Source organism: Mastigoproctus giganteus, chromosome 7 (assembly GCF_048544385.1).
Source record: "Mastigoproctus giganteus isolate SK-2022 chromosome 7, ASM4854438v1, whole genome shotgun sequence".
NCBI classification, from domain to species: Eukaryota; Metazoa; Arthropoda; class Arachnida; order Uropygi; family Thelyphonidae; genus Mastigoproctus; species Mastigoproctus giganteus.
In genome coordinates, this window is record NC_143581.1 from 141325528 (window position 1) to 141339206 (window position 13679).

General features: G+C 36.1%; 2 protein-coding genes across 2 annotated transcripts in view; one reads left to right on the forward strand and one right to left on the reverse strand.

Moving 5' to 3' along the window:
* LOC150083234 (uncharacterized) overlaps positions 1 to 13679 on the forward strand; it is a 480979-nt gene that overhangs the window by 221467 nt on the left and 245833 nt on the right. The gene's annotated exons all lie outside the window — the stretch shown is intronic.
* LOC150083235 (uncharacterized) overlaps positions 1 to 13679 on the reverse strand; it is a 242844-nt gene that overhangs the window by 155851 nt on the left and 73314 nt on the right. The window contains exon 5 of the mRNA XM_090378444.1: positions 5802 to 5918. Coding sequence (XP_090234570.1) covers positions 5802 to 5918 — 117 coding nt within the window. The remainder of the gene's footprint in view (positions 1 to 5801; positions 5919 to 13679) is intronic.

Consider the following 13679-nt stretch of genomic DNA (forward strand, 5'->3'; position numbering starts at 1 on the left):
AGTGTGGCACTGGAGGCAAATTGCTGCTATGGATAAAGGGATCGTCGAGTGGGAGAAAACAGAGAGTGGTAATCAATGGACACTGCTCTTCGTGGACTAATGTTATTAGTGGAGTCCCTCAGGGTTCAGTGTTGGGTCCATTGTTGTTTTCTGTATTTATAAATGATATTGATGATGGTATATCAGGCTTAATGTCCAAGTTTGCAGACGATACGAAGGTTGGCAGGTTGGCTAAACATAAAAAAGCACCTAGAGTGGATGGGATCTACTGAATTATAATTAACGGAGGCACCAAAGGAGGTTTTAACAAACCTGTAGCCATAATTATGAGAGCCTCTTTGTATGCAGGAGAGATCACTGTGGGCTGCAGATGTGTGAATGTAGCACCAATTCACAAAGGGGGATCAAAGGGTGACATGAGTAATTACAGAGCAGTTACCTTAACTTCTGTTCCAGGAAAAATAACGGAGTCACTGGTTAAAGACATAATGCAAGATTATCTAGATAGAAGTACAATTATACTGCACTCACAGCATGGATTTCTTATGGGCAATCCTGTCTGACCAATCTGACTGGATACTGTGAAAGTAAGAAATTAAATGGATGCAAGATATAATAATTTTGACATAAATACTTAATTTCAGGCATTCTTTTGATACTACTGCACACAAAAGACTGCTGCAGAATTTGGAGCAGAGTGGCATTAGGGGCAACAGAGAATATGTCAGTGGTAGAAGACAGAGTGGTTATAAATGGATCCTGTTCTTCATGGACTAATGTTAATAGTGGAATCCCCCAGAGTTCAGTGTTGGGCCTATTGTTGTTTTCTATATTTATTAATGACACCGATGAAGGTATATCAAGCTTAATGCCTATGTTTTCAGGATAAAAATGTTGTCATGATGGTTAATGACAATAATCAAGGCATGTCACTGCAACAATAATAACATCTAGAAAAATTAAGAAGCGGTGCTAAGTGGAAACTGAAGTTTAAAGTTTAACATTAAAAAATGTAAGGTATTGCATATGGGTAGCAGTAATCTCAGGAACAGGAAGGAACTGTGAGAACTAACATGGGAAACACGGACTTTTTCACAATAGGTAACGGGTGTCAGGCAGGGCTGTATTTTGTCACCTCACCTTTTTAATCTTTATGCTGAAGATATCATGCGAGAAGCTTTGGAAGATTTAGATGGGAATCAAAACTGGAGGACTGAAGATAAACAACCTTTGTTATACAGATGATACTGTGCTAATTTGTAATTCTAAGGATCATCTTAAAGAAACTCTGAGGAGAGTATGTGAAGCAAGTAAGAAAAAAGGATTGTTTCTGAATGTGTGCAAAACTAAAATTATGGTGATTGGTGATAATCTTGGTTCCAGTAAAGTGAAGGTTAATGGGCAAGATATTGAAGAAGTTGATGAATTTGATTACTTAGGGTCAAGAATAAATAAAAATAGTGATTGCTCAAACAATGTAAAGAGACGACAGGTAATTGCTAAAATGTTGGTTGCTGATCTGATAAAATTATGGAGAGATCATGATCTGGCCCTGAAGATCAATAATTCGTTAATTTTTCCCGTTGCCACTTATGGATGTGAAGGATGGAATCTAAAAAGAATTGACAGGAAGAAAATCGAGCCATTTGAAATGTGGTGTTACAGGAGAATATTGTGTATTTCTTACTTGGATCGAATAACAAATGAGTGGGTATTGAATAAAACTGGCAGGCCTAAAATTCTTCTTCATGGCATCAACAAAAGAAAATTCAAGTTTTTTGGTCATATAGTAAGAAGGGAAAACTTTCTGTTGAAGAATATAATGGAAGGAAAAACCGAGGGGAAGAGGTGCAGAGGAAGACCTGCAACTAGGTGGAAGGATGGGATCAGTGAACTTCTGTGCATGACACTTTGTGATGCTGCTAGTAGAGCATATGATCGATGCAGCTGGAGGAATTTGTTGGTGGCCACAATAGCTCCTCAGGGAGCTATGTGACTGGAAGAAGAAGTAGTAATCCCAGATTAAATTGCCAATTGTAGTACTACACTCAGGGTAGTGGAAAATGAAAGGCTAGAGGGTAATTGTACAGTCAGATATGAAGTTCTAAGCAATGCAAACAAGCTGCCAGTACAGCTCATGAGATTCTGTCAATGATATACAGGAATTTTGCTAGAAGTTATAAGGAGATGTACAAGGCAATGGCTATACCACACATCTTTACTGTTCCATTCAGGTCTGGAGACCGTATTTTAGGAAGGAGGTAGATTGCTGGAACAGATGCAGAGAAGGGCAATGAGATTGGTGAAATGCACAAAAGGGTGCTCTTACTAAGGCTTCAATTCTGAAAATTGCAGCATCTGGAGACTAGGCACTCGCAAGGTGATCTGATTGAGGTGTTTAAGGATTTGAATGGATTGAGCAAGATTAATGCTGATGATATTCTTCCTCTTGCTCAGATTACTCATTAGAAGGCACAAATTCAAACTCAGGAAGCATGGTTATAGGATAGAGGTGAAGAACCTTCAGTCAGCAGGCAGTTGATTGTTTGAATAAACTTCCATCTGTTGTTGTAGAAGTGAGCAGTTTGAATAAATTCAATTTCAAGAAAGAACCAGTCAAACCACTGGAGAGGATGTACAGGTGATGTGGGGAGGTTGGGGTTTTTTTTTTTTTTTTTTTCCTTTGACTAATGCTGTATAAGCTGCTTTCTTGCATCATTTGCCATTGTACACATTAATAATAATGCTAAATGCTGAAATGGTTGGCTCCTGCACCACGACAACCTGATATGGCACATTGTCATGGTCACTATCCAGAACATTTTTACCAGCAAAAAACATTCATGTGAAGTCACACCCACCCTACTCACCTGATTTGACACTCAGAAACTTCTTTCAGTGTGGCTTATGTTTAAGCTGTAAGAATTTATAATGTGTGTATAAGTACAATAGTTGCTTCCATTGAACGTGTTATGATAGTAGTCAGGATAGAGCAGCTGTGATTATATATGCAGTAGGTGACTAGGTGTTTGGTGACTCTATCTGCCCTTTCGTTTCTGGGAATTCCAGCATGCAACAGAACTTCACCATTTGGCAATTTATATGACAGTGATTAGTTTCATAACAGGATGAGATTAGTTAAGAATAGATTAGTCTCATAACAGGATGAGAGGAGAAGGTTTTAGTGTAGGGAAGTTGCTGCAATTAGGGAGTCTGTAAATTATGAGCTAGGAAGAAGGAAAAACACTATGATTTAAGGCTAATTATACTGGCAATGCATATGCCAGTTTTCTTCACAAAACAAACCATGTTGGGCTTCCAGCTTATTGTTCTTTTCCAGAATAAGCAGAAAACATTTTGAAAGTATCAAAGGCAGTCCACTCACAGGCATGTACTGACTTCTCAGTTCACCATTCCTTGTTTAATACAGCCCTAACTTAGTTTATCAATGCTCAATCTCAATAAGGATCTTTTCTCAAAAAAAACTCATCCAAGACTTCCAGCTAGAGGACTAGGAAGATCATGTTACCAGATCTGGTCTCATCTCATCCACTGATGCAATCCCATGTTCAAGGACTCTCCACTTTGTGACAGGCTGTCTAAAATTTCTATTTCATCCTCCAACTTAAAGTGGCTAATCAACTCCCTTCCAACTTTCTCTGCAATAGGACTAGATGGTATACCTAACTGCTGCCTCAAAATCTGTAGCTTCTGCTTCCTAGATTTCTTGGAAACTATTTACAACCAACTTTCAGCAAGCTTATATACCTCCAGACTGGGAATGCTATTGAAATTCTCCTGTTTTCAATTGTGCAGAGTCACAAGAATCAAACTCATTTCCAAGATTTATGCAACATGGGAGAAAAAGAAGCATCTTCATTGCTTCTTCCTTAATATTACTATTGCTTTCAATTCAGTTGCTGCTGATTCTCCAATATCCGCTCCAGAACTATTATTTCATCTCAAGTCCTTTGCTGAAAGTATTTGAACAGTTACTTTATGATTGTACTGTTATGTTTTCTAACAAATCCACATTTCATTCAAGTCACCCCAACTTCGGCTTTTAACATTCATGACATTTTCCTGGCTTTACCAGCCCCTTCCAGTAAAGTAAGCCTTCTCAATTCATTGTGTATGATTCAAGAATTTATTAATTACTTCCTTGATTATGAGGGACATTTGGAAAGTTTATGGCCCGAGAATGAAAGAGTAGTGGTACAGTGGAAATTTTTTCTGTACTTAATGCATAACACTTCAAATAGTATCCCGCTAAGTTTCATGCAGTTTCAATAACTTTTTTAATTACAGGTCCTGAAGTCAACAAAGTTGTGTAAATGAGGAAAGATGAACAAAATCAGTCAGCATGCAGTCATCCAATATTTGAGAAAAAAGTGACTAATGCCAAAAGCAATTCATAGGGATATGATTGCAAAATTGGGAGATGTCCCTTCCTATTCTGTAGTAAGAAGTAGTTTTTTTTTTTTTTTTTTGATTTGGTAGTTGTTGGCGCATCGGCTCATATTGCACCTCCCAAGGTTTTTGCAGTACTTTGATCCAAGCCCGAGGCGGGAATCGAACCCGCGACCTTTGGGTTACCGGGCAGGTACTTTACCCACTCGGCTAGCCTGGTCGGCTAGTAAGAAGTAGTAAGCAGAATCTAAATGAGAGAGGGAGAGCCTGGAAGATGACCCATGCTGTGGAAGACTTGCAATGTCCATCACTCCAGAAGTTGTTAACAGTGTACATGATCTGGTGATAAGTGATCAATGAGTGACAGTTCAGTACATTTCCAGCATCTTGAGCACCTCATCTGAACATATGTACCATATAATAACAGGGGTTCTCGCTATGAGAAAGGTCAGCATGATGGGTCTCAAAGTTGTTGACAGCAGATCAAAAATGCATAAGACAAGAGTTGTCAAGTCAAGTGAATATTTGCACCATTCTCATGCAGATGCAACAAATTTCCTTGCAAAGTTTGTGACTATGGATGAGATGTGGTTGATCCCTTTCAGCCAGAGACAAAAGGAGCAATCGAAATAGTGGAAATACATCTCTTCTTCCCCATCTACAAAGAAAGCCAAATCAATTCCTTCTGGTGGCAAGGTGATAGTATTGATTTTTTGGGATGCTGATAGAGTATTACTAGTGGGTTACCTTCAGAAATGCCAGACAGTCACAGGAGCATATTACGCAGACCTTGTGAGACAATTGCATGAAACCCCATCACCTCGGTCCAAACTTTCCAGAATAAACAAATTTCATTCTTCATTTGTCAACATCTCTATCAATCGATACACCTATTTTGATCTTGACCCCAATATCTGGCTTCACAACAAAGTATACAGAAAAACTATTTTAGACTCAGTGATATCAAACTTCTGACTACAGGCCAACTCGTGGCATGTAGAACCATTTAATGTTTTACAGTCCAACTTCATAAACTTACCATTATAAACTTTATAATGGTAAGGGTAAAACTTTATAAAAAAGATAGCTTGAATATCAAATCCAGAAAAAATTGTCTTTCTTTTCTGCAATATCAAAATTACAGAAATATCTATTGTTATAAATAGCATAAATCATGGTGGTACTAAGGAAGGAAGGAATGAATAAAATGAAGCCCAAGTGCAGAATTTGCATTACGTTTTAGAAAAAAATGGAAGAGGAGAATCAATGCTCGCTACACAATAACCTTATACGATAACTGAGACTAACAGCAATTTTGTGAAACTGTAAAACAGCTAAGTAAAAATCTATTAATTTTATTTTCTATTAATATGTAAAATAAAAATAGTCACCTTAGGTGATGAGAAATGATTAGGCATCAAGCATGTCAGCTGTTCACTGCAGGTTCCTGAACTATTACAGATAGCATTACCATTCAGATTTTCCTTGTTCTCAACAACTTCTGAAGCCTAAAAAGTAATAAGTGAAAATGAAAACAGTAATATTAGCCTTAAAAAATTATTACTCTTATGATTAATTTATGTTAGTCAAATGTAAATTCTTCAAATAAAATAAAGATCTATTACTATGTAGTTGTGTACAGATTCCTAACCTAACCTATGGCTATTAGAAGTACAATTTGTAAAGATTTATTGACAAGATATAATGAAAAATTTTAAAAATCAAAACCTGAGGTTAAAAAAAACTTACTAAGTGAGTAAAAAACTGCATTCAACCATAAATCACTTTGAAATCTTGTGTTGCACCTACTTTGAAATCTCGTGTTGCAACTTGTAAAATTTCAGTTACTTGAGGTTTCTAAGAGAGATTGTCTATCTGAGTCTGTTTATTCAGAAATGGGAGGTTTATTGGCTGAGAACAATTTCAAGTACATCTTTATTCCATATGAGAAGTTCAAAATTCTTATGATGACCATAACATCATTAAACACCACAATGTGTAGAAATAAAGATTGCCCCTAAAATGAGGTGATATCCATATATTAATATGTCATCAGTAATCAAGGCAGTGATACCTAATCTTGCTTTTGATTGAGTAGAGGTCAAATATAATAAGACTTTTTGCTCAGCTGGCATAGTTTGAACAGGACTTCTAATTAACTGGTTGATTACCTGCATATTGGCTGTTTTCAACTTGCCTAATTTTTAGCAACTTGTTTTTAATCCAATTTATTTAGGAAGTCAAATGATACATGTGAAAATAGAGGCCTTGGATCAAGTAATGCTAATACAGATTTGACTTCTATAAACATACTTTGGAAAGTTTCTACCACATTTGTGTGAGGTTTGTCTCTGAATGATGACACATTGGCTACATTCCCCAACCCAAACTTTTAACATTAATATCACTGTTTGAAAGCGTTGGTTTTGTTAACTTTATTTAACTTACAGTTAATTGTGTATCTGAATTGGTTAAGTTCTCAACCTAGTTGTGTGATTTGCCTCTGAATGATGACATATTGGCCACATTCCCCAACCCCTCACTCAGTTACAGAAATAACTCAGTTACTGGAAATAACTTCCCATGACTCAGCCATAATCTTTTTGGCTGAGTCATGGGAAGTTTTCTGTCTCTTTTCTCAACCAATTAGGTTCTTTATTAAACAAACTCTGTCCTTTGAGGCAAGTGTTTTTTGCAAAATGTGGTGCAGAACAAATGAAGCAAAGTGGTCAACTGTCTGCAAAGAATCCCTTTTGGAAGAAGGTCAATTTAAATTTTGGTCAAGAGACTTTTGACGTAATCAACTACACAATTTTCCTAATTTCCTGGATTTCTCTGGAAAATTTTGATTTCCATTTTTCAGCCTCCTTTTTTGAAATGCAGATGAGAAATTTCAGGACAAGAGTTATCTTCAGAGCCATCAACCCTGATCTATGATTTGGAATCACTTCTCTTAAATTTATATTTGAATCAATATCGATATTCTCTATAGATCTGACAACACTTAATTAAGGTTCAGGCATTTTCTTCATAAACCTTCTCATGCCTTCATTTATTCCTCTTAAGAACTGAAGAAACATTAGTCTTTTCATAAAATCAGCTTCAATAGGCTCTATGTATTGCTTCTGTAAAGGCGACTACGATGGACTGAGACAGTATTTAAATTCTATACAGTGGGACCAACTGATGACGTTACCAACAGCAAATTCAAAATGGGGAGCATTCAAAGAACTTATCTTGGAAGCTACTAGGCTTTACATACCAACTAAGAAATATTGTTCAAGGTTTAGGCCAAAATGGATGTCAGATGAACTAATGAGGCATATGGCAGAGAAGAAAAATGCATGGGATACTTACAAATTAACACATGACACAGAAGCCTATGATAGATACAAGTTGATATGCAACCAAGTTACAAAGGAGGTTAGGCAGGCGAAGGCAGATTACGAGAAATCCTTGGCAAGGGATGCAAAGAAAAACAGCAAAGAGTTCTTTACTTATGTAAACTCTAGAAGGAAGGGGATGAATCAGATTGGTCCACTGGATATTGATGGGTCAACTGTTGATGATCCTGCTCAGGTAGCTAACAAACTAAATGAATATTTTGCATCGACATTCGCACATGAGGAGTTATTCAGCAAGGGGAATGCCAGAGGTGTATTCAACTCTAGCAGTAAGCTACAGAATCTTGAAATAACTGGGAGTAAAGTGGAGGAGAAACTGTTGAAGATAAACACAAGAAAGGCACCCGGGGTGGATGGGATCTATCCAGTTATATTAAAGGAGGCAGCAAAGGAAGTAAGCAAACCCTTAGCCATAATTATGAGAGCGTCCTTGGACTCAGGGGAGATACCCATAGACTGGAAATGTGCAAATGTGACCCCAATTCACAAAGGAGGATCAAAGGCTGACACAAGTAATTATAGACCTGTGAGCTTAACTTCTGTTCCAGGAAAATTAATGGAGGCACTGGTTAAAGAAGCACTGCAGGATCATTTAGACAAGACTTCAGTTACAGCTCAGACACAGCATGGTTTTGTTAAGGGGAAGTCTTGCCTGACCAACTTGATTGGATACTATGATGCAGTCACAAAAGAACTGGATGCAGGGAATAACTTTGATATTATATACTTGGATCTTAGAAAGGCTTTTGATACTGTTGCACATGGAAGACTGCTACACAAATTGGAGCAGTGTGACATTGGAGGCAAATTGCTGCTATGGATAAAGGGGTGGTTGAGGGGGAGAAGACAGAGAGTGGTAATCAATGGACACTGCTCATCGTGGACTAATGTTATTAGTGGAGTCCCTCAGGGCTCAGTGTTGGGTCCATTATTGTTTTCTGTATTTATAAATGATACTGATGATGGTATATCAAGCTTAATGTCCAAGTTTGCAGATGATACAAAGGTTGGCAGTGTTGTCAAGGACACTACTGACACTATGCTGCTGCAACAGGATCTGGAAAGGTTGAGCAGATGAGCTGAGAGGTGGCAAATGAAGTTTAACATTGACAAATGTAAAGTACTACACATGGGAAACAGCAACCCCAGAGCAACGTATCAACTCTGTGGTACTACACTGACAGTGGTAGAGAATGAAAGGGACTTGGGGGTGGTTGTGCAGGCAGATATGAAGTTCTCTGAGCAGTGCAGACGGGCTGCAAGAGTAGCTCATGGAGTATTGTCAATGATATACAGGAATTTTTCCAGCAGGGATAAGGAGGTGATTATTCCCTTGTATAAGGCAATGGTCAGGCCACACCTAGAGTACTGTATACAGGTCTGGAGGCCTCATTTCAAGAAGGATGTAGAGCTGCTGGAATGAGTACAGAGAAGGGCAACAAGATTAGTGAATGGAACAAAGGGGTGCTCTTACGAAGAAAGGCTTAAGTTTTGCAAATTACAGTGTCTGGAGACTAGGCACCGGCGAGGTGATCTGATAGAGGTGTATAAAGCCTTGAATGGTTTAAGCATGCTCAATGCTGATGGGATTCTTCCTCTAGTTCAGAAAAATCACCTGAGAGGGCATAAATTCAAATTGAGGAAAGACAGATGTAGGATAGACGTGCGGAAATTTGCCTTTAGCCAGCGGGTGGTTGGTTGGTGGAACAGACTTCCATCCCTTGTGGTGGAGGTTGATAGCCTAAATAAGTTTAAGGCTCAGCTGGACAGGTATTTTGAACGAACAGAGGGGTGAAGTGGAAGTGGGGTTTTTTTTTTTTTTTTTTTGGCTGATGCTGCATAAGCTTGCTTTCTTGCATCAAATGCCTCTACTAATGCTAATGCTAATGTTGTATAAAAATTCTTTGAATTAATGAGTCCATTGTAGAAATGTTGAATTTTCTCATTCCTTGCCTGACTGAAAAATAAATTTTCTTATATGAGTAATCTTTTTTGAGAATTTTTCTATTAATCCATGCTTTAATATTTAGAATTACTGGCTAATATTTAAATTTGGTATTCTTCATTTGTAAGTTTTGCTGAACTTTTCAAACATGGTGAACTTCTTATTAAAAATTAGCTTTTCCTTGAAAGAATCTCCTTTATAATTAAAATCATATATTCTTTTAGCCAAGATGCAGTTTTAAAGTTTTTCGTGTTCCAGAGAATCATGGATATTTTGATCTTTACTTTCTCACAAAAAGGAATCCAATAATGATCCAGGATTGTAAAAAGGAAAATTGCTAGTAAAGTTGTTACTTTGTTCATTAATGTCACCAAAAAGCCATGGGCATTGATGCCTCCATTATGTTTCTTTTCCAAAAAAAAAAAAAAAGTTTTAATTGAAGAGCAATTATTTTAGAAAAGCTAACTTTTAATACTATTCACAGTTGTGATAAATTATACGTATTTATTGACAAAGGATCTTCATTTTGGTTTCTTCATTTTCAACACCCTCAAGTTAACTTTAATTAGCCTTTACGTTACCTGTATAGACAATCCACACTGGCCCTTTTTACTTGAGATGTCAAAGAAAAGGTATTTATATTTATTGTAACACAGATCCTTGTTTCCTAGAAAAACAAAGGTTTACCTTTTTCTGTTCTGTAAATAATTTATAGCGGCATCAGCATTCTTAAAAAAATTAAAATGTGATGTAATCTGGAGTATAAATATTTTTGTATAGTTTGAAAACAAACATGTTTATGTTTTCGAAACAAGTTTCGAAAACACAAACATAACAAATTAATTAATAAATAAAACATACTAACATAAAAATAAAATTGTTTATGTTAGTATGTGTCAACAACTAAGAGTTCTAAGTTGTGACTAACTATCCTTACCCCTCAGCTTTTTATCACCCTAAATTGCTAGTAATTCTTTGGCAAGTTTATTATCAAAATTAACAATTATAGTATCATAATGTATCAAAAACCCTTTGTTTTAAAGTAAGCACCATTATTATTTAATTAAAGTAAACACACATGGAGCAAATAAGTAACACTCCATTGGTGAAGTGTTACTTATTCAAGGTACTGCAATATCATTGCAACTCGTGAAGGTTTTCACAATATGAGATATAATTAAAATGATTGCATTTACATACTTCGGGTAGTTTGCTACGTATTAAAAAAAAAAAAAAAAAAAACAAAGGTGTGATTGCACTAATCCATACATCAGTAAACTCCCACGTAGCTTGAGGCATTTGTCCAAGAATGCTTTTTAATCTAAATTACTGCACACCATCAGGCATCTCTCATATTGTGGAGTTATACTTCATAACTGAGTTGTCATGATTGCAACACTAGGGTACCTGCCTGCCCACTGAAGAGAGGCCAAAAAGCCTTGAAATGGTGCCATCTGAGTGGCAGTATCTGCCAAGAATAAGTAACGATAGTCCTCTCCATTTGTGAAATGTTACTTATTAGAGGTAGTACAATATTATGGCAACGCATTGTGAAGGTTTCACAATATGAGATGATTAAAACAATGCTATTCACCTACTTTAGGTAGTTTGCTATGTATAAAAATGATGCAATTGCACTAACCCATATGTCAGTTATCTCACTAACTGAAATTTTCAAAATGCAAACTGCTGTTTGGTACAAAATCCCATTTAATATAGTGTTTTACAAAAGTGACTCTTCTGGAAACATTTAAATTCGGTATTCTTCTTCCTTTGCAAGTTTTGCTGAACTTTTCAAACATGTAGAACAAAGCAAATGTGATTTCAGCTCTTGTTTTAATTATAAAATTTTCTTGTACCTTGTTATTGAAAAGGAAACAAATTTATTTAATACCATGTATCATGTAGAAAGAAAAAGAAAAGACCTTATTGACATCAGCATAAATCCTTTTGGAAGTGTTACAAACATTCCAAAGTTTCCAACTTAGTGTTGGCATTTAAATTACTGAGATTTCCACATTTCTTGTGTTCCAGTATTGTGAAATAAACTTTCATTACCACAAAACATTTAATACAGCTTCAAAAAAATAAAGATAGGATAACAATACTTTACACATGAATATAACATTCAAGTCTTCACTACTTCAAATACAGTTCATAAAACAGTTGATCTGTTTTTATTTGCATTTGTCAAAATAAGTCTATTCACAAAATTCATATAGAGTTTAAAGAGTTTAAATGTAGACACATATATACAAATGTGTCTACATTTTACACTACAATTAAGGTTTAACATTAGATTCACACAAAGCATTTCATATTATTATATTTAGAACACATTTGACTTGTATAACAGAAATTAGAATAAGCCAGTGGTTCCCAAACCACTGAGATTTACGAACCCGTTCGAAAATCAAAAAGTGTGTGGACCCATATATATTAGGTCAAAGTCCGAATTGATTTTTATTTTGTGAGTGGTGGTGAAAATTTTTTTTTTTTTTTTGTTTTGGACGGGAAGCATTACCAGTAATTAAGGCCTAACTAACTGGCTAGCCATATGTTGGTTCGCCTATAGTTCCATGTTGATTGTTAACATGGAATCAAGTTAACAAATATATAAATGTAAAGTTTGGAAAGATTTAAAGTAAAAGGAGAGAGGGAGGAAATAAAGGGAATTATTAAAGATTGAGTCAAGAAATATTAGGAATATAGCTAGGAAGAATTAGGAAGGTAACATTCCTTCACATGGCCGTCTCTCTGCTACTTCTTCAGGGGCTTTGAGCAGACAGATAGCCATACTAAAAGAATGTCTCATGCATACCTGTTTCTGTAGTCTCAATAACAGTTTTGCTTAGTAAGTATTCATGTTTAGTCATGGATGTCCTATAACTATAAGGCAAATAAATTTAAAAATCTGAGCAAATATAAGTATACTAATTCAGCTGCATTATCAGGAAGTATTAACGACCTTAACAGTCATTAGCCTTAAATTCCATACTACTAAATAACCACCATGCATAGAACAAAGACAAGTAACAAAACACTGTACAGGCATCACATTAAAACTGCATCAGGGCTTCGACACAACCTCAAAGGACCCGTTAATTCCTGTAAATAGTAAAGTAGCATTCAATGTTGCCCAGTCACCGGTAATTAACAAGAAACCAGAAGGTGCCTACAGAAATAAATTCTTCCCATACATCGAAGATTATATAGATAATTTACTCCGGCAGAACCAACTAAAATTTAAGAAATGCTCTAGTAAATTATGTAAGATGTGTCCATACATGCACAACAAGCACAGCCCCACAACAGAAAATTTCCCAGTATTTTGCCATATGCAAAACATCGTTTACCTTATTATATGCAAAGAATGCGGGATACAATACATTGGACAAACCAGTACAGAACTGCATATAAGACTGAACCTGCACAGATTGCAAATTAAGAAATTTGGAGAAAGACCCACCAAATGTAAAACCGCTATAACTTTAGATAAATACACCAATGAGATAGAACTAAAACACTTCCAAAAGCATCAGTTAACCAATATATCTATAGCTATACTAGCTATAGAAGAAAACGCCAAAAAAAGGGAAATAGTGGAAGACCTCTATATATTACAATACAAATCTCTATACCCATACGGACTAAACAATAGGTTCAATGGCAGAAACTTCACTTGGCCTGGGGCGAAACAATGCACATACACAGTATTCCGACTAGCTAAAAATATACAGGGAAACACTCTAAGAAACAATAAAGTTCAGAAAGAATACGGCAGCTACAACAGTACCAGCACACAAAAACTTAACAACTTTGAATTGCTGCTCACCAAATGGGATAACCAAATGGGATAACATTAAAACCACAACACACTGTTTGCACTAAAGTGCAGCAAACTAAAAGCCCTAAATAAG